Source organism: Clinocottus analis, unplaced genomic scaffold, assembly GCF_023055335.1.
Source record: "Clinocottus analis isolate CAN_PGR_092001 unplaced genomic scaffold, fCliAna1.0.p SCAF_20, whole genome shotgun sequence".
NCBI classification, from domain to species: Eukaryota; Metazoa; Chordata; class Actinopteri; order Perciformes; family Cottidae; genus Clinocottus; species Clinocottus analis.
In genome coordinates, this window is record NW_027175932.1 from 5,564,590 (window position 1) to 5,584,279 (window position 19,690).

The 19,690-nt window shown below is 42.0% G+C and overlaps 3 protein-coding genes across 5 annotated transcripts in view; 1 reads left to right on the forward strand and 2 right to left on the reverse strand.

Moving 5' to 3' along the window:
* sema3aa (sema domain, immunoglobulin domain (Ig), short basic domain, secreted, (semaphorin) 3Aa) overlaps positions 1–2,830 on the reverse strand; it is a 92,239-nt gene extending 89,409 nt beyond the window's left edge. Inside the window, exon 1 of one of the 2 annotated variants that reach the window (XM_068586085.1) lies at positions 2,698–2,830. The gene's annotated coding sequence lies outside the window, so the exon portion shown is untranslated. The remainder of the gene's footprint in view (positions 1–2,697) is intronic. The other variant, XM_068586086.1, reaches the window with a different exon arrangement.
* tspan11 (tetraspanin 11) lies at positions 1,796–13,408 on the reverse strand. Of its 2 annotated transcripts, XM_068586088.1 has the most exons (9): positions 13,300–13,408; positions 11,996–12,103; positions 10,406–10,597; positions 8,399–8,473; positions 7,058–7,162; positions 6,477–6,635; positions 6,065–6,151; positions 4,891–5,014; positions 1,796–3,253 (listed from the first exon to the last, which is right to left on the reverse strand). In XM_068586088.1, exons 2-8 carry the CDS (start codon positions 12,080–12,082, stop codon positions 4,937–4,939), a joined length of 783 nt encoding a protein of 260 aa, XP_068442189.1. In that variant the 5' UTR covers positions 12,083–12,103; positions 13,300–13,408; the 3' UTR covers positions 1,796–3,253; positions 4,891–4,936. The 2 variants fall into 2 exon arrangements, with proteins under 2 accessions (XP_068442189.1, XP_068442190.1); XM_068586089.1 differs by lacking the exon at positions 4,891–5,014.
* A 2,657-nt stretch (positions 13,409–16,065) lies between these two features.
* On the forward strand, positions 16,066–18,094 carry LOC137791717 (E3 ubiquitin-protein ligase TRIM39-like). The gene is made up of 2 exons (XM_068586851.1): positions 16,066–16,119; positions 16,207–18,094. Exon 2 carries the CDS (start codon positions 16,209–16,211, stop codon positions 17,823–17,825), a length of 1,617 nt encoding a protein of 538 aa, XP_068442952.1. The 5' UTR covers positions 16,066–16,119; positions 16,207–16,208; the 3' UTR covers positions 17,826–18,094.
* The last annotated feature ends 1,596 nt before the right edge of the window (positions 18,095–19,690 follow it).

A 19,690-nucleotide genomic window follows, 5' to 3' on the forward strand; every position in this document is an offset into this window, starting at 1 on the left:
AGTTTCGGTACAGACACACATTGTATTCGTGATCTTAATGCAGACACACGCACACAAGAGGCGTTTCCTCGAGCCATGCTATCACAATGAATCCTGAACCAGACGTGTGCAACTTCAGGCTTGTTACATTCAGCACAAAACATGTTGAAGAAGTCCTTTCCCACACATCTAATATGCCAAGAGTGCACACTATTCCAATACCACAGCGGATGTTTTTCTGCACATATTGAACACAGGTGCACTTACCGAGCCAATAGCTGAGTAGTTTTTTACGAGCACACAGATGCAGAAAAAAACACCAAAACTCAAGAGTACGACAGCACGCGTACATGCAAAGGGGACATGCACATAAAATTCATTCAACTGGAAATTAGAGACGGCATCAGTGCATTCTGTTGTTGCTCATTCCAGGAATGATTTGCTTTCATTGCACTTTTTCTCTGCACATGCATACCCCTGTTCTTCGGTAACTGCCCCATTTAAAATATCGCCCCTGCAGCCACGATGGGATGAAGATGGAGGGCGTAAGAACGCGAGTGAGCCCGTGACGCAAAGCGGCCTCAACACATGGGAGCGGTGGGTCTCCAGCTGCTCCTAATTCTCCCTTCTGGGTCTGTTCTGGCAGAGGGTGTAAACCGCATGCTAATGTGTGCAACCCCTGAGTTCTGTGTGTGTGTGTGTGTATGTGTGTGGGGGGTTTAATCTTGTCAGTATCAGTGTGGCCTTTTCCTGCATCGCAGTGTGTGTGACATCTGCAGGAAATGAAAGCCATCCTCCTATGGATGATGGAGACAAAGGGACTGACACAGTCTTTGGGCTCACTGGAGCCAAAACTGTTGGAGAACATCCAAACTCTTTTAAAACTTTTTGCCCTTCCTCCTAAATAGGAGACAATGATAGATCGCTCTGAGCCGACACAGTGTCTCGTAAGTAATGTGGAGCAGCGGGGAACCGAAAAAAAAAAAAAAAAAGGTTGCGCTTCAATGACAAATCCGTAGGTCATATGGCAACAATATAGCACAAACAATATCACACAGCCTATCTGGACACATGGCATGGTGTTTAATATATGGAGGACTTGCCCTAACAAGACCCTAAAACCCACACAGAGCTTCAGTGGCTCTGCAAAATGAATAAATGTGGTTTGATCTGGGAAGCCTCCCAGATTTGGCAGAATTGTGGGAGACCCCACATGTAATAAGTGCTTACACAAAGTTCTCCACTGAAGCCCACACACTTCCTGATAATGTAACCAATCTCAACCTGAGATCTCACTCCAGCTTACATTAACTTGCAAGACATTTAAAACTGTTTATTGCGTGTGCACACTGTTGTGCACTGAGTGAATACAAAGAGACAGATCTTAAAAGATTTACGCGAAGCTGTGGTGGTAAAAAATTTAAATCGTGAGGACGCTTTTGAGGAGCAAACGTGATGTGACGTGTGTGAGGTGTTGACGAGTGAATAACTTGTAGCATGGATCTATTTGGTTCTCACAAACATGAGAAGATCATGAATGTGTATCCTCTGCTATTAGAAAATGTCCCTTTAAGTGTCAGGTGAGAGCAAACTTGGGTCAGCTTAAACAAAACGGCATGATTTGAAACAAATCAGAAGACTTGCCTGTACCGCCAAAAATTAATCTTTGTCTCCCTCTAGTGGTTTATGATTGAAACTGACAGGGCCTTTCAAACAGCCCAGATACTTTTTCTAAATCTCAACTACAGCACTGCCAAGCAGCAATCTGCTGTCTAGAACAGCTCTTTATTATTTATCTTTCATCAACACAATGCAACAATATGTCACCATTTATTTATGTTTCAGATCAATATTTTGAATAGCAGTCAGTTGATGGAGCACATGCCAATATCATGTTACCATCGCATCAAAAAACATCTTGATACATTAGCACCCTTCATCAGAGATGAAACAAAAATACACATCCAAGGAGGTCTCTTCACAGAGTACTGACTCAGATGTATAGTTACAAAGGACATTACTTCTCTTCCTATATAATCCATAACCGCCGAGACAAGACTTCTCAACGCTACAGCGGCAACAAGGCCACTGATTGTTCCAGAAGTAATGGCTACAGGAAAAGGGATGACAAGTGATAGATGAGGCAGTGGACGCAACACAGTCTTTTCTTTAGCCGTCAAAGGTCAACTTCTTCTCTGTATGAAACATCTGTGTTTCTAGGGAAGGATGAAAAGTCTTAAGACTCACAGAAGGCAATGTTTGTTGATGTTAACATCCATCTGACATATTCAATTACCATTAGTGTCACACATTAAGCTAAAGAGATGATTTTAATGCAATTAGTAATGCTGAAGCGTCATCAGACATTTGCACATGTTAGATATTACCAGTACCAGCCACTAGGTGGAGTTATATATTCAGGGATCTGGCAACCATTTGAGAAAATGGTTCCATATTATACTGTCCAAGTATGTCTTCATGATTGAAGCCATGCACTTCATGTATTTATTTATATCCCGCCATTTAACATTATCAGGAGTGAAGGCATAACTATAAATATATATAACAATTGTAAACTCCATTTCGATTGCTGCCACATATCACAGTGCATTGTCAGCTCCCTTTAAGATTTCAGGCACGGAACTAATACATAATCATTTACCAGCAGAGTTGTGAAAGAGGCACATTGTGTGAACAAATTATACAGCCAGAAATTACCTTTCATCATTAGCAGTGACACCTCTGTGAACAGTGTCGTTGCTCAGCTTACTTGAGAACTGGAAGGGAATATTTAAAACCCGGCACAGTGAACACATGATAAATCAAATTAAATCATCATTAGTTGAGTTGAGAATAATGCACTTTGAGTACGTATGTCCCTTTCTTTTGTCCTGCTCAAACTAAAGTGTGCATCTTAGCCAAGGCAATGATGCCAATGGACATGTTGTTCCAGGAGACCGAGATCTTAGTGCGGCATTAGAAACATATGACCCCGGCTGGAAGTACTTAGGTAAAGCATCAGCCTGGTTTGTGAATGTCAAAATGTGTTTCTGGCTGCAAAGTGGGTCTCCTGGAAAGTGTCGCACACACACACAAAGTGCACTTGGCTTAGATCAGCTGGTTAGAGTTCACGATAAAGAGGTTGAAGTTTAGGTGTTAGTGGATCATTGTTCCATCTGCATGTCGTAGGTGGTGTGTTGGGGGCCTGCTGTGCTCAGTACGGCTCCATCTTGATCCTTCTGTACAAGCAGCTGGTGAACACCATCCCACAGACCTGAAAACAGGAAGCGTTAGGTCAAAAAGTGCTGCTCCGTGTCACCATGACAGACTGCAGGAAGCCCGCGTGCTATTGACTGTGAGGACAGAGAGGGGTTAAAGGTGATGTGCTGGAAAGTATTTGGCTGGTTACTATGGGGATGGCAGGAGTCAAGCAGCCATGTGTGTGCACAAGCAGAGACGAGATGAAGCGCTGGAGGTGGGGTGAAAAAGGACATTTATGCACAAATATTAATCACAACTACTTTGCATGAATACTACTGAAATGAAGGATTAGTCGTTCCAAACAATCTAATGTGACATGGTAAAGGCTAAAAACAGGAAGCTGCCATTCAATGGTCTGACTACATCACGTTGTGTTTTGCGTGAGAAAGCATGGCCATCACTTCAGCCGTAATGCCAATGTTGGCAGTAACTGATGACCGAACCATACAATAATGTCGTATGCAACAATGTCGGTTAATGACTAGGACTGAGCCTCTACTTGTAATGTTCCTGACAAACCCAGAAGAAAAAAAGCCTAATTGCTGGACTGTGGGTGTCCAACCATGTAACTGCATATTTCTGGAGGTGGCAATGTTAGAAGAATACATTATGCAAAAGAAAAGGAAAAAAAAACAGACCGTGTTCAGTGTTCAGCCACACTGAACCAAGAATCCATGAGACAAGACTTACAGATTCACTGTACTATTCTCTACTACCGTCAAAAAGGTCCAGAAATAAAGGGCAGCTGGAAGAGATATTGACCTGTGCTACTGGGGCTGTCAGGCTTGATGGATAAACAGGCAAGAGCCCAGATTCAATCTCAGAGTCTCTAAAAGCCCTCTGAGAAGCCTTATCGAGCGAGTCTGCAGTGTGCATCCACTTATCACGATCCCTCTTCAGGCAACTTTCACTTTTCTTTAATTATACTTCTTTATCTTTTTTTCCAGTGAGCGGATATGTATAGGAACAATACTTTGGCTCAGAGAAGCATGGAACATTTTTTGTTTCATTTTCTTTTGTTTTCTTGAAACCTAATTTCAGAACACAGGGGATATTGAGTGTGTGAGTGTGAGTGTATGTATATGTATCTGGGAAGCCCAAACAGAATTCAAGTCAATCATTACTTCTTGAATCAATATTCATGATAGGCTATTTTGGATTCCAAGCAGCTATTGCAACAACACCAACACTTCTCCTGAATAAAGTGTACTCAGCGGCGTCTGAAACAAAAATGAGTAAGTTTAAGTATATTTTGCATTTGCGCTTTTAAAGTAAATCTTTCAAAATTAGGCAAGGTACTACTCCTGATACCAACTTTTAAATATAGGAACTTCTGGACTAAGATACGCAAGAGGACTCTTGCCAACAACATAACTGTTCACAGGCAGTTAGGTTTTTGAATAATCAACCAAGTTATTCTCATGATGCGTTTATCGCATATCCATCAGCCACAACAGCCCATAATCACAAGATACAGAGGAACCATCTGCGACATGCAGCTGCATGCTTCACACAAGCAGAAGACCATGCAAGAACATGAACATGTTCATTTAGTGTACTCGTAGCCCACAGATTTCACATTTGACACAGAGCGGACAGTCGCACACGGACAAGCATGCAATCAGAGATCAGGTTTCCACGATTTCTAACCTTGTCTCTCCAGTTGATTAAACCACAACGTTGCACGAGAGCTAAATCACACTGTACCGAAGATCTCTTCCTCTTCTTTATTGAGCAGATAAATAAAGCAGGCTGTCAAGAGCGCCCCGGCCAGCTACAGTAACACCACACGCACACAAAGACAAACAGACATAGAGACATAATGTAATATTCACCATAGACAGATCGGTGTGGCAACACAAGACGCTCGAGGAGTTTATGCCAAAAATTAAAGACGAAAACTAGAGCGAAACATGAATTATAACAACTTTTTTAGCCAGTCTGGCAGATAATAAAGACAGCAAAATAGACAGACTGGAACCATTGAAAACGACAAGACATACAGCTAAGCTACAACAAAAATGCAAATATAATGAAAACCTGTTAAATCACATCACACAGGCTCACATTGCATTTTGGCTTTCACATTTATTTCTCCAGGTAAATTCTATATCTATATATTCAGTACCCCATCTTCATATTTAGCATAATCCCTTCAGTTAACCGAGTTGGGGATTAAAAAACAGGTCATGGAACACTTTATTGCTAAATTTCTTTGTCACAGGTCTTTCAACGTTTGCAAGCTTCTTTTTTTATATTATGTGTGGCCTTATTCTGAGTTCCTAAATAAAACTGTTCCGCCTGAGCAGCATGTAAAATCATACCAACACCACTCGAAAGAATCAATGCAGGTTTGTTTGGTTTCAAGTTTCCCTCGAGTCAATTTACCAAGAGATGGTGCAGAGCTACAAGAGGACTGTCAGTCAGCACTCAATTATAAAGAGACCCTCCTGTATGCCTCACCGGCCTTTGTGTATCCTAAAAGCGCTAGTCCATCTCAGGCTGGGACAAATCAAATAACAGAAATGGATGAAATGAGGTAATGATGACTGAGAGACTGGAGTGAGATGAAAAGAAATGTCCATTTACAGGTTGTTGACCTGCGATGGTACATTTTCAGTAATGGAAAGATAAAAACCCATCAGCCTGGAGATTTTTCAACAAAAAGGGGCAGCATTCATTCACAAAAGGTAAAAAAAAGGCTGAATGAAATATGCCAAAATAATAATTGGGTTTATATAAAGCAGTTTGCTCCAGGTGAAGACTGTGGAGTAGAGCTTCTGCTTCTCCAACAACCATCTGAACTATAGCATATTTTACTTACCTGCAGACAAGCCACTCCTATTCCCACAGCACCGATGACCAACAGGTGGTCGGCCAGAAATTGCTCCAGCTTAGTGATGCAACCACCCTGCAGAGTCAAACACTGAAAGTTAAAATCATATCATAGATCATGCGTACCATTGCACAGACAGCATTTACACGGGAAAACTCTTCAAAGCTTGCTTCTTCTCCATCTCTCCATGACTAACTTCCAAATTGTTATAGCCAAGAAGAAGATATCCTGCAGGGAACATGTGGGTTTATTAAAGCTGGGATTCTGCAGCCTATGGCTGCAGGCAATATCCAGTGAACATGTTTTTTTTTTTCCAATCAATAGAAAGTTCCATAAAAGCCACATGAGACTGAATATATTGTGCCTGTAATTTTTCCACTGAATTGAAAAGTCCACTGACCTCCACCTTGTAGATGTTGGAGGGGTGGTCTCTCTTGCCACAGTGAGGGGTGATGGTCTTACAGCAGCTGTCGGGCACCACCCGGTCTTCTGCCTGCTTTGAAGAAACGTATACACTCACCATCCAATCACGGGAGTTGTTGCTGCCGCAGCACTTGAACTGGAGAGGCAGAAAGAGGAAAGGATTTAGTTGCATGATGTCACAAAGTATTATTTAGTTTTCTTCTAATAACTAAGCCAGTTTTTTTGACACTCATTAATTTGTTTGGCTCAAACAACTTCCTCAAAACATTATTCTATAAAGTGGTTCTCTTTCCTCTCTGGAACTTTAGCAAACCAAAATTGACTGAAGTTATGTTCTATCATTATTTTACTAGTCATTTTTTGGAACATACTTCTTTTAACATAAAAAACATATTTTATGAGCAATTCCTTCTACTGAAGCTCAGCGTATTTCAAAAATTACTTAATATATGTTGTCATGGGAAAAGAAGTTTAGAACAGTGTAACTACGTATGCTTGATAAAATCTTATATAAACCCAAACAAAGCTGTGGAGCCTTTTGGTAAATACGGTGCATACGTCCTGTTGTAGTCGGTCCACAGCTAATGTGATGGCCTCCCTCCCTGGCTGGGCGTAGTTATCTGTCATAGTCTGGTTGAGATGCTGTTTCAGCTCCTCACTCAGCTGGGAAAAAGGAACAATAGAGACAGGCACACACGCACACGCGCACACACACACACACACACACACACACACATACACACACGCACACACACACGCACACACACACGCACACACAGTGTGTGAGCCAGAGAAGGTGGGGGAGCATTTATGGGAAAGAACAAGATGTTTTTTGGAACCATGAGGTGCTTCGTTTATTACACAAAGACCACATGAAATACAAATAAAGCCCACGAAGTCACGTCTTTAGTTTTTGTGAAATAGTCGTGAAATATGTTTTGTGCCCAAAAAAATATAATGATCAAAATGTGCATGAGCAAAGACTATAAAAAGGTGAGAGCGTGTTAAAGGGATGCGCTTGACAAAAGTAAAAGCATGGGTGGTTTAGGACAAGATGAAGACGGGTAGCAACTCCCACGCATCAGTGAGAGATGCGAAAACACACAAAAAGACAATGCGGGAAATGGACTTCAAATAAAGCCTCTGATGTGTGGATACGTTTGTGTGCAGACAGAAACACACACACAAGAAACAGAGGCAAGATGAGAGCCCATATCTTTAAAGTGATTCTATCCTGTGCTTTTTCCATTACAATAAACCTCTGAGCTTGCAGATAGCATGGTGCTCTTTGCAGCCGTAGCTGACTGACAGCTAGATGTTTGTGAGATAACAACATCCGTAGAACAGTGTGACAGATAAACTACAGATGCTGAACTCAATGCTCAGGTAAAGGTGGCAAATAGTGAAAACCTAAAAGAAAAAGCAAGCAAAAAGAGCCACTCTCGATTCTCCAGTGACTCATCATCCATGTCCTTTGAGACAAAACCACTGGGAAACCTTTTCATGAAGGGGAAAAATGGTAAAAAAAAAAAAAAAATACAAATAAAGTCAGTTGATTGCCCTACAACCAGAGGGTTACATGAGCCACGACAACACAGCAAACTAATAAGGGTTTCCAAGTAGATTCATTGGTAGACACATGGCATGGTTAACATCCTCAAAGTATATAATAAACAAACATAAATCTAATCACAGATAGACTATTCAAAGAAAAGTCTGTTTAGTCTCCATTTTACAACCATTGGGAACACACACCCAGATGGCCAACGCAATCTGTAACATTGAACCTAAAAAGCAATTCAAACATTCCCTCAGCAAAACTTCCTCACTGCCGGATTGCGTCGTGCATATCAGTCTCTATTAACTACAAAAACAAAACATCAGGATATTTTCACTTACCTTCTGGTAATAAACATAAGCCAGGACTCCAGCCACCAGTTCAATCAAGAAGATCAGCAGCAGGCAGAAGAAATACTGCGAATGGGAAACGACATGAGACTTCAAATTAGACAAATCCACACATTTCAGCCTCTGTCATCAGAACAGTCCTCTGTTGACCCAACTCACTTGAGAGAGTTGCTCACTCGTGACGGCCCGATAAAAACTTCGACTGTCACTGCGCTGCATCTGTCACTTCGAACACAGATGGCAACGCACAAAAAGAGACGAACAAGAAATCAATTTGACAGGCGGTAGAATAGATTCCTCTCGGGGCGGCTTCTAAAGAGCTCTCCACGCCGCTTGAAACTAGTTCCCTTCTGTGTCATAATTAACTTCAAAACTGCATTTCAGGAAAAACTCAATTACGCCAATTAAATATGAATCATCGCAACAGCATAAACATTTGTTTATGCATTATATTCCTTGTTTCCTCAGGAAAACAAAGAACATAACGGCTCACACGTCAGTTTAGCGGAATCAACCAAAACTCAAGATAAACACCTCGGAAGCTAAAAATCAATTAAATGTCAGTGGAAAATAAACTGGAGGTTCTGCCGAACAGCTTTATCCTCCATGTTAAGCACTATTGTGTGTTTTGAGCGTTTATGTAAACTGTGGAGCCAACACACCGCCCCCACATCTAGCATGCTCTGACGGACAGTTGCAGAATGAGCGAAATCAAAACTACAGCTTTATCAGGCCGAAAATACATGGCTGTGCCATGTAATGAAAAATACAAATTAAAGCAAAACACACACATTGAGCTAATTAGTCCCACCTGTCACAGCGCGGGACACAACAGTTTGACAAGCGGCAACAGCGACGCTTTGCTCGAGACCATTATGCAGAGACAGATGCTGCTACTACCCGGCCTGCGTGACTCTGGAAACAAAGTGACGATGGAAAACTACCGGTCAAACAAACAGCTGCAGGGGAGCAACAAGCTCACTGAATTAATATGGAAGACACTCGCACTTTGCAGGAATTATGTCGAGCAGAAACACAGCCTGCTCAGTATCTCTTGGTTACAAGATTGCAATAAACACTTGCAGCCCACACTAAATATCACTCACTCACACTCACACACACACACACACACACACACACACACACACACACACACACACACACACACACACACACACCTCATTAATCTCCCAAAGCTAGTTCATAAATAGCACATCAATACAGTTGGAATTCAACCAAAATGCACTACAGACTCCAAATCCTGTAAGCATCCACCTCTTCACTCCTGCGAGCCCATTTGACTCTCTGAATGCTCCATCCATCAACAGCAGATAGACAGACCTATAAATAGTCCTGCGGCAGTGAACGTTAACCTCTCCCGCCTGCCTCTCTCCCACTGTGCCCCGTCTCTGTAAAATAATGAGGACAGGAAGGACCATTTGTCAGCATCCAGTGATGGACCTCAGACCAGAAATGGACGAGTTCCGTGTCATGGAGTTGCACAGAGAAGGCCACACATTGCGTACATCCGGGCAAACATCCGTTCTCTCGATTTAGACATGACCTGCTGGGATCATCAGCATTGTTGCCCACATATTCATTACATGAGACTCATGCGGCCGAAGACGCAGCCAGCCAATTGAACCGTACAATGCGAGTATAAAAGTCTGATGGGCTCGATGTTTCATTCATCATTGGAAGTGAATGTGATATATTCTGATATTAATTTCAAGTCAATCTACTTAAGGACCGGGTGATTAAATAATTCAGTCTCATAGAGATTAAAAGGTTAAATTAAAAGTTGATTTCACTAACACGCACCTTTAATAGCATCCCTGTAAAACTGCAGTCTTCTGTTTCTGGCCACTTTTAAGTTACAGTGCAGCTACTTCCTCGAGGGGGTTTCAGAAGAAACCATTACCTGCACTTGGGCCTTCTTAAAGAACACAACCCTCCTTTGTATTTGTAATGATGGATGTTAAATTGTCCTCGTCTCACCGTGGACAGACAGCTTTTCTGCTCCCGAATGACAGCGCAACAGCCCAAGAAGCCCGTAACCACCACCAGGCCTCCGGCCAGGATGAGGATATATGCCGAGACAACAAAAGTGCTGGAGGCCAGCAGGCTCAAGTAGTCACTCTTCTCCACTAGAGTCCAGATTCCTACACCCAGAACGGCTGCTCCGCCCACCTGGAAGAGAAGGGAGAGAGAGAAGGTGTCACAGGTGACAAGTGTATTAAAAGTGTACTAAAAGTATGGTACTTTACAGGGCAGGAAGTGACAAACAGGAAGTGAGTTCACTGTGATTGTATGAGTCACAATATGCTACAATGTGAGAGGACGGCGGATGAGTGAAAAGGGGCAAAAGAATGAAAAGAGGAAATGGAAAAGGAAACAGTGGGAAGTGGAAAGTGGCCAAGCATGAAGACGAACAGAAGAATAACATAATACGATCAAGTCGGGGCATAATGACCACTTCCTTACAAGCGATCCAGGATAACAGACCCAGGGTGTAGTCAAGGATCTGTTCCTCTCATCAGTTTCAAAGACGGACGCAGAGGAAATGCCTCAGAGAGTCGCTCCCCTTCATCCTCCCATTCCATTTCCGTCAAAAGCAAGATCCAAAAACTGACAAAAACACATGTTTAACTAAGGAGTACCACTCGGACAAACAGGAACCTGAGAGAGGAGACTTGTCAAAAACTATAGCATATTTAGGACTTGATCTCTAGCATTCAAAAAATGTTTAAAAACGAAGTTAGTAGCCGTGCGTCCATATCAAAAGTGAACGGATTTGATATTTATTGGCAAGATGACAAGCTGAATGTTTTATATACTCCTTTTTGGTCATAAAAAAAAACAAAATGGGTGGAAAGCCAGCAATGTCCTGACAAAACATGTGCTGCCTGTGGCCCAAAGAGAAGAGGGAGACAATGCGTATAAATTTAAAAGGTGGTGACAGAGCGTTAAAAGCCTGATCCCTCTTCTCTCTTTAACCTCTCACACACAGCTCTGTCCCTCTCTCGACGCACACAATATGCTCTTTGCCTTACGCTTTTAAAATGTTTCAAAGGGACCCTAGACACGATCTGCACAGTAGGTGCAAGAGCGTTCACTTTTAGCAGGAAATTGCAGTATCATAAAATGTGGTGCCAGACTGACACGCCAGTCCCCACCGAACACTGACAAGCCCTAAATAATCTATGACTCACTTTGGGCCAAGTCCATAGCTCAGCCTTTTTAGAGTCAGAACTCTCCTTAATCGTCTCCTGCTTCTACATGTCTCTCTATCTGCAGTTTCAAAGGAACATTGAGGCATTTTTACTGTGTTATAGCACAAAATAATGGATTTGCTTGAACTAAAACAAATCTAATCAAATTTTGCTCTAATCACTGCACTTGTTTCTTCCTTTTTTTTCTGCAAGACCTGTCAATGTTGCCGCACTGCACCGGCTGCCAAAGGCTGAACTCGAAGCTTTATTTAATGCTGTTGCAGCAGCACATTGCAAGTCAGCACAATTGAATACATGAAGATGTAAAATGAAAGTGTTGCTTTAAAAGAAGACAACATTTACAGATTTTACTTACCCAGAAGAGAAAGTTGAATACAAAGAGCAGGTACTTGAGACACACAGTCAGCCAGTCCTCCTGGTCATCTTCATAAACGGCCGACATCTTCCTGCGTCCAGTACAATTCTGAAAATGCAGATTGTTTCGTCATCAAACACACCAGCAAAACATTTGATACGTCACGGCTGAAATTTAATGAATTGCTTAACCAGGTCATGTCCACTGTGCGCTGATCACAGAGTAGTATGTAACAATCTCATGAGCATTCAAGTGTGACTATAACAAGTGGGATGTGTACTAGTTGTTAAGTGACACAGCATCCAAGTTCAAAATATCATCTCCTCTTGGTGTAGCCACAAGCCACATCTTTAAATTATGCATGGCACTCAACAGTCCATAAACATTTGAATCGTGGAGTGAGTCCAGCACAGTTTGACTCCTGTAAATAAAGGGCTGTGGGGTGGGAAGCACTTAGACCCATGAACTAGATCAATGCCATACCTTTCTGTGAATAGCACCAAAGGGAATGATTGTGCAGGATTTGTGTTTGTTGACCAGGGAGTCATAATGCAGCAGAAGTCTAAAGACAGTATAATACAGTCAGAGTAGGTTGCATTCATCCTGGAAAGTATTGGATTACTAATGATACTTAACCAGGTCTATACTTCAGTGTGGTACAAACAACCCAGTAGTCTTAGCATTTAGCCATGCAGAACATGTTGGTTTTGGAAAAACAGCATCTTCCCAAGCAGAATGGAAACCATTGTCCTATTGCTTTGAAATATCCAGACCTAAGTTTGAAACTGTTTTAACATTGATTATCTCGAAGAAAAAAAAAGTAGTACCAAACACAGGTATTGTCAGTGCATTACCTAGGTACTATTAAGTATTGGGTTACTCACACATTTGATTTTTTTTTTTGACTACAGACACTGACACGTGCCTTAATTGGCACCTAAAACCAAGCTTTTTTTCAATTAGCTAGCATAGCGGTTTAGGCAGAGACGTTTACGCAGGTAGCTAACCGACCAGATAACGTTACCCACTAAGACGGTTTCTTCTACCGCGCTTTGCTTCCATATTTCGGACTTTGACCATTGCCGGTGTGCTTTGGCGACACAAGCAGCTCGTAATTCACGCGAACATGCGTCCTTTCACAGTTTAGGACTAACTTTATCGGCTCCCTTTTTCAGGACGGGGTTGAAGGCGCCTGTGCATCCTGGGAGAAAATAAATATCCGTCCACCTGCGTCGTTGATGCGCAGTACAAAGTTTCCAAATTGCCTCGTCGTCATCGACAGAACTATAACGTGTTCGACTCACCTGGACAATGTTGAGTTGTAAACGACCTCGTTGTCTTGTTGTTGTTGTTGTGGTTGTTGTTCCCGTCAGAGCACAGTGTCCGACACTGCAGCAGCGAGCGTTTTGTCCAGTCGACCGTGTTGCTGCTTCCAGCGTGCACGGCAGGCAGCAGGTTTGTGTAGATGATGCCTTTAGGGACAGCTCGTATGTTCAAAGTGAATAACCATTGCAGTACTTTTTACACTACGAAATGTTCTGCAAGAAAGGAACAAAGTCGAAGAGATCGAATTGCATTTGCTTCATTTTTATTTTAATTAAATGTATTTCTAATTGACCATGTTCACATCCCGCTGAAACAGAAGAAATGATGAGCACCGGATTTACCTAGTACTGTAGTCCTACCTAACGTTATTTACATCTGCAAAACCAAAACAAGTACACCCACAAACTACATATATATGCATGTATCTATATACACACAAACACACATGTCTAAAAACAAACTTGTTTGAATTATTTTACGTTAATTTTCATATTGCTAACTACCCCTGAAGGCAGCACAGTGTTAACCTGTGGAAATAAGGGGCGCAATGTGGAGTGACCTAAGGAAATTTAGTTGCTACACTTAACCACGTGACAGGCCGAATATCACCGTGGCATTAACAGCATAACCGTGGTTACAATGTAGCCACATATCCCCTGGAGAATTTCTCAATTAGCTGTACTTGAATAAATAAAATAAAAACGGAGAATGCACATATTACAGTGAACAGACTTAGTGAGGTCAGTTTGTACATAAATAAATAAACCCTGACAATAATGAATGAAACAACAACAGAAAACATTACACTTTAGAATAACTCAAGATTGCAAGTTCATGACATAAAAGCCCCAAAATATCTTCTAAATATAGTAACTGAAAGACCTAGTCCCTGTACCCCTTTTCTTTTCTTTTTGATCTAATAATGATTCTTCATCACAGCAAGACTTCCTCTCCAACCAAACCAGACTCCTCACTATTTCCCTCTTTTTCCATCTCAGTGATTAAATAAGCTCACAAGCTATTAGGAGTAGATGATGGCTGCTGGAGGGGGGTCCCTGGTCTTCCGACAATCAGTCTAACCAAACAACATTACTTAGCGGAGGATGTCATCCATTAGGTCTTCCCAAGTCAACAGCATCCAACCAGAAAGAAAAAGGTACAGAATATCACAGTTCTATCGTAATTTTGAGCCTGTCTGTTTTACATTTCCTCATATTTGCATAGATGGCACATTGTAAGACTAGCAGGAGAGTGGTTTCCCTGACAGCCAGCCAGCTCATTTCTATGCCAAACCAGTGCCTCTGCGTCTCCTTCTGCTGTACTTAGTTTATGGCCTGTGATGCTTTCTCCCACAGGGAGGGTATGAGCAGAGCATGACTAAGCATGCGTGTCAAACACAAACTGGTTAAGGGGAAAATAAACATCATGTGCATTGGTGTGTGTGTGTGTGTGATTGTACGAGTGACAAAGGGAAGAAGACTTGCACACTAGCTTCAGCAGTGTTCCGCATCCAATCATTTAATCTGAGATTTGCCAAGTTTTAACATCTGTTTGCTTGGATTTGTGCCAGTCTCAATGGGACATGTTGCACAAAGAGGATGAAATTGGGGTTGAATGGTTGAATGTGTGAAAATAATTTGTAGAATTTAAATAACATGATTAAAAAGGTTCGCTTGAGAGACCTTTTTTAATTGAAATGGTGAATGTGACTAGATAACGCAGAGAATTAATACAGTTTTTGGATTATTTTATGTGTTTTTGTTTTCAAACTAATATCACTCGTTCTGTATTGACCAGAGGTCCCACTGCCAGGAGGGCCATGTAAAAGTACAACGGAGTAAAGTTTGAGCCACTCAGCTACCGCTTGTTGTGCCTGACCTCTTGTGGTCGCACTCACCTGGAAGCCACATTACAGACTGGCCTCCTCGGTAAGAGAGCACTGCTCTAGTTCTACAAGTTATGCAGGGGTGTCAAAGGGTAAATGAAATGTCAGAGAGGTAACAGACTACAAGAATCTTCTCACGAAACGGAGAAATTTCAGGCTGTGCAGTCGTCTTTGCCACTTTTGTGCGCTGGATAAGGATAAGGACAAGCCAGGATGGACTATAAATTATCTCAGAGGAGAATCTCAGAATTTCTTGGACATGAACCAAGAGGGCATTATAGAGGTGAAACAGGAAATTGCCACAGTGAAAGAGAAACACTGACACACACTGATGGCAATCTGTCTGTGAGATTTCTTAGGGGAGTCAAGTCTCAAATGAAAGCAACAACAGATGGACAGGGAACAGAGGAAATCTCAACAACTGTTGGATGGATTTCCATGGATCTTGCTGCAGATAGTCATGCTCCTCTCAGGATGCCGTGTGATAAGTTAGTGATGCCTCGCTGATTCATTCAGCCAGCACCATCATCAGGCCTTCATTTCAATGTGTGCCTGCAGAACTAAGCATTATTTTTGCCTTGAACTTCTTTTTGCATCATCTAATAGCAACATGTGAAGACTGGCCTATAATTTGTAGGATGTGAACATAATTAGCTCTTTGTTCAAATTGAATTTGGATGTGATGTTTGACGCTAATACAACTGGTGAAAGTATCTTTAAATTGACAAAATCGGCCACGATTAGTCATGTGAATGGAGCCGAAAGAGTTAATCTTTTTTAACCAGGAAGTGTGTAATTCCAAAGAAGGGGAGGGGCTTATATTACGTCACCGGGCTGAAACGAAACTCAGTGAGGAGTTTTCAAAGTTTCGTTTGTTTCGGTTACGTGTGCATCTGCTTTGACGACTGTACAGGTAAGAAAAGATCACAATTCCTTTCTGCAGTCAGCCCGTTGACTAAAATTAGCAGTAGTAATTGTATTTATACCATTTCCTCTCCAGATATGGCCACTGCCAGCAGTCTGCTGTCGGAGGAGAAGTTCCTCTGTTCCGTGTGTCTGGACGTGTTCACAGAGCCAGTCTCAACGCCATGCGGACACAACTTCTGCAGCGCATGTATCCACACGTATTGGGACGGCAGTGACATTTGCCAGTGTCCATTATGTAAAACAACATTTCCCCATAGACCTGAGCTCCATGTCAACACTTTAATGTCCGAATTAGCTGCTGAGGTTAAGACGTTAGTTCAAGTCAAGGCCTCAACTCCTGACCCACAGCTTCCTCCAACAGCAGATGTTCTTTGCGATATCTGCTCCGAGACGAAGGAAAATGCGGTTAAATCTTGTCTGACGTGTCTCGTGTCTTTCTGTGAGGTACACGCCGAGCCACATCAGAGAGTTGCACGTCTCAAAGGCCACACACTTATTGACCCTGTAAAGAATCTGGATGACAGAATGTGCAAGACGCACAACAAGATAATGGAGCTGTACTGCAGGACTGACCAGGCCTTTGTTTGTGTCTTGTGTACCGATCACAAGAGCCACAATGTTGTCCCACTTGAGGAGGAGTATGAAGCAACGATGGCAAAGAAAGGTGAGACGATGGCAAGTATTCAAGAGATGACACGGGTGCGGAACGAGAAGATAGAGGAGTTCGAAAAGGCCGTCGATGTCAGCCAAACAGAAGCGGAGAAGGAGAAAGAAGCCAGTGTGCAGGTCTTCACAGACTTGATCCGCTCCATCCAGAGGAGCCAGGCCGAGCTCGTTGAAGTGATTGATGAGAGGCACAGAGCAACAAAGCACAAGGCCGAAGATTTGATCAGAGAACAGAAGGTGGAGATCGCGGAGCTGGAGAGCAGAAGCGGACAGCTTGAGCAGCTGTTCCAGTCTGAGGATCATTATCACTTTCTCCAGAGTTTCGCAGCCTTGCGCTCGCCTTTAAACGCCAACCAGGCCCATGTTGACAGTCACAGCGATCCATGTTTCGAAGCAGCGAGAGGCGCTGTGACTCTGCTGAAACAGAGAGTTGATGAAATAATGGAGGAGCTCCCTGAGATCAAAATGAAAAGAATGAGAGAACATGCAGTGGACTTGACTTTTGATCCAGAGACGGCATTTTGTTCACTCGTCGTAAGTCCGGATGGAAAACAAGTGAGCCATGCAGGCACAAAACAGGATCTTCCCTACAATCCAAAGAGATTTCAAACATATACAGAGGTTTTGGTCAAGGAGGGGTTCACAACAGGGAAGTTTTACTATGAGGTGCAAGTGAAAGGAAATACTGAGTGGCTTCTTGGAGTGGTCAGAGAGTCTGTGAATAGAAGGGGGGATACAGGTCTTTCAGTAGAAAATGGTTTTTGGAACATTGGGCTTGATGAAGGAATATATCTTGCATATAGATCAAAAAATGTGAAACTCAATCTGAAAGACAAGCTTCAGAAGGTGGGCATCTTTGTGGACTACGATAAAGGAAAAGTTTCTTTCTTTGATGTGAATTCCAAAGTGCATATCTATTCTTTCACTGGCTCTGACTTTAGAGAGAAACTGTATCCATACTTCAGTTTTCAAAGTAACAAAGATGGAGCCCCTCTCATCATAACCCCTGTTCCCCAAACACACTGAGCTTGTTTCTTCTTTAAAGACCACAGAATATATAGCATTGGTCTCTTTAAGCACACTCAACAAGTCTGCTTAAAATATTAACAACACATATACAATGTTATAAAAAGGTAATCAAACGTGTGTATATTTTGTGAATAAGATTTGTTTGTTATATAAAGACTTATTGAAAGGGACAGCAGTGTGGAAAAAAGACCCGTTCATAACACATTCATCACTTTGTTGGTTTCTTGTATTTAACAGTGGCTTTTGTTCATTTGACATGTCGACTCACTTTGTCATGTCATGTTTACCTGTAAGATCTGTTCCAATATTAAACTCAAAGTTGTGAAGTATTTCACCAACGCTTGACCATTGTTTTTTCCACAAGGAGACATTTACGAGCCATGCTCACAATATCCCCGTTATTGACTAATAAAGTGCCTGTACACATTGTACTAATGGATTACAGCAAAGATGCACTCATAACCTCCACTGTTTCAGCAGTTTGCAGATTCAGGGATTTGCGCGAAGACATTTAGACGTCGAGGGGTTTGACCTTTTGACATTAAGGTCACCTAAACTTCATCTAACCTCTTAACCCCACCACCAGAAATCCGTCTCTGTGAACCCGGCTTCTCGCAGCTCTTAACATTTTAGGTAGGCGATGATACTCGCCAAATAGAATATCTGCTTTGTGAGATTTGTAAGTCAATCAATAGTCTGCCTACAGCTTTCACTGCTGCCCACACACTGATTTGTGTGTGTGTGTGTTTTTGAGTGCATGCACACATTATCCTTGAGTGTGACGCGTGGGCCGATGTTCTTAAGCACTACTGATGGAGCTCATCCATAACTGTGACTAAAGCCTGGTGTGTTTCATTGTATTTCATTAATGGGACACAAGCCCATTTTCTTCAGTGACAAATATCTTGTGATCATTTTCAGAGTTATTTACACTGAGTCTTTGATTCCAGCATGAAATAAATGAGTGAGTCAGTATCTAATGAAGGAGGAACACATGCAGACATCAACAGTATGCTTTAGAGAAAGGAAATCAAAAGTCCAGAAGTATGAGATATTTGGGGATTTTTCAAGTGGAAGGCAGTAATTATTGTGGATATAAATGTTTTATACTGTGTGAATTTAAATATAATTGCGTGTTTTGTCCACATATATTCCTTTTAGACTCACATTGAAGACAAGGAAATTCCAGACCTTTTCTCCGTCAGTGATGCCCCTTCTCCCTGACAGACACACGCAGGTCATCAGGTGGTAAAATACAAATAGACATGAAGTGTCAAATATGAGTGGCTTGTCCAATTTGTGATCCGAAAGAACACCAGTGCAGGGCAGTGGATGTTGGAAGGCAACTGGAAGAAGTGGCCAGCATGTTATCCGGCAGGTGCCGATAAGAAACACTGTGTGTGACTTCACTGATTGTGATGAAGTAAGATGGCAGAGCTGAATCTCTCTGATGACCCAACGCTGCAGACTCCTGGAGGGAGAGGCCTGCTTGGAGACAGTTGTCACATTGATTACTCATGATCACAACACTTGGAGTTCAACAGCATGCATGTGCACTATTGTGACTGGTCAGTTGTTTTGCCTGTCCCTTTGTATGCAAACTTTATGAAGAACACATTAGCGATAACTTAAAAAATCATGAGGATTAATGTCATGAGATACTATTCTTGTACATTCTTGATAAGACATGTACATACATCTGTGCTTTTTTTGTTTAACATGCATGCATCCATGATAAGTCATGTACCCATAATATAAAATGTGTTTTTCCCTACCCTCTTTTGTTTTATTCATCTGTTTTATAATTGCGAACACATATTGTCCCAATGTCTCCTTCAAGTTACACGGCCGAGGCTGGAACA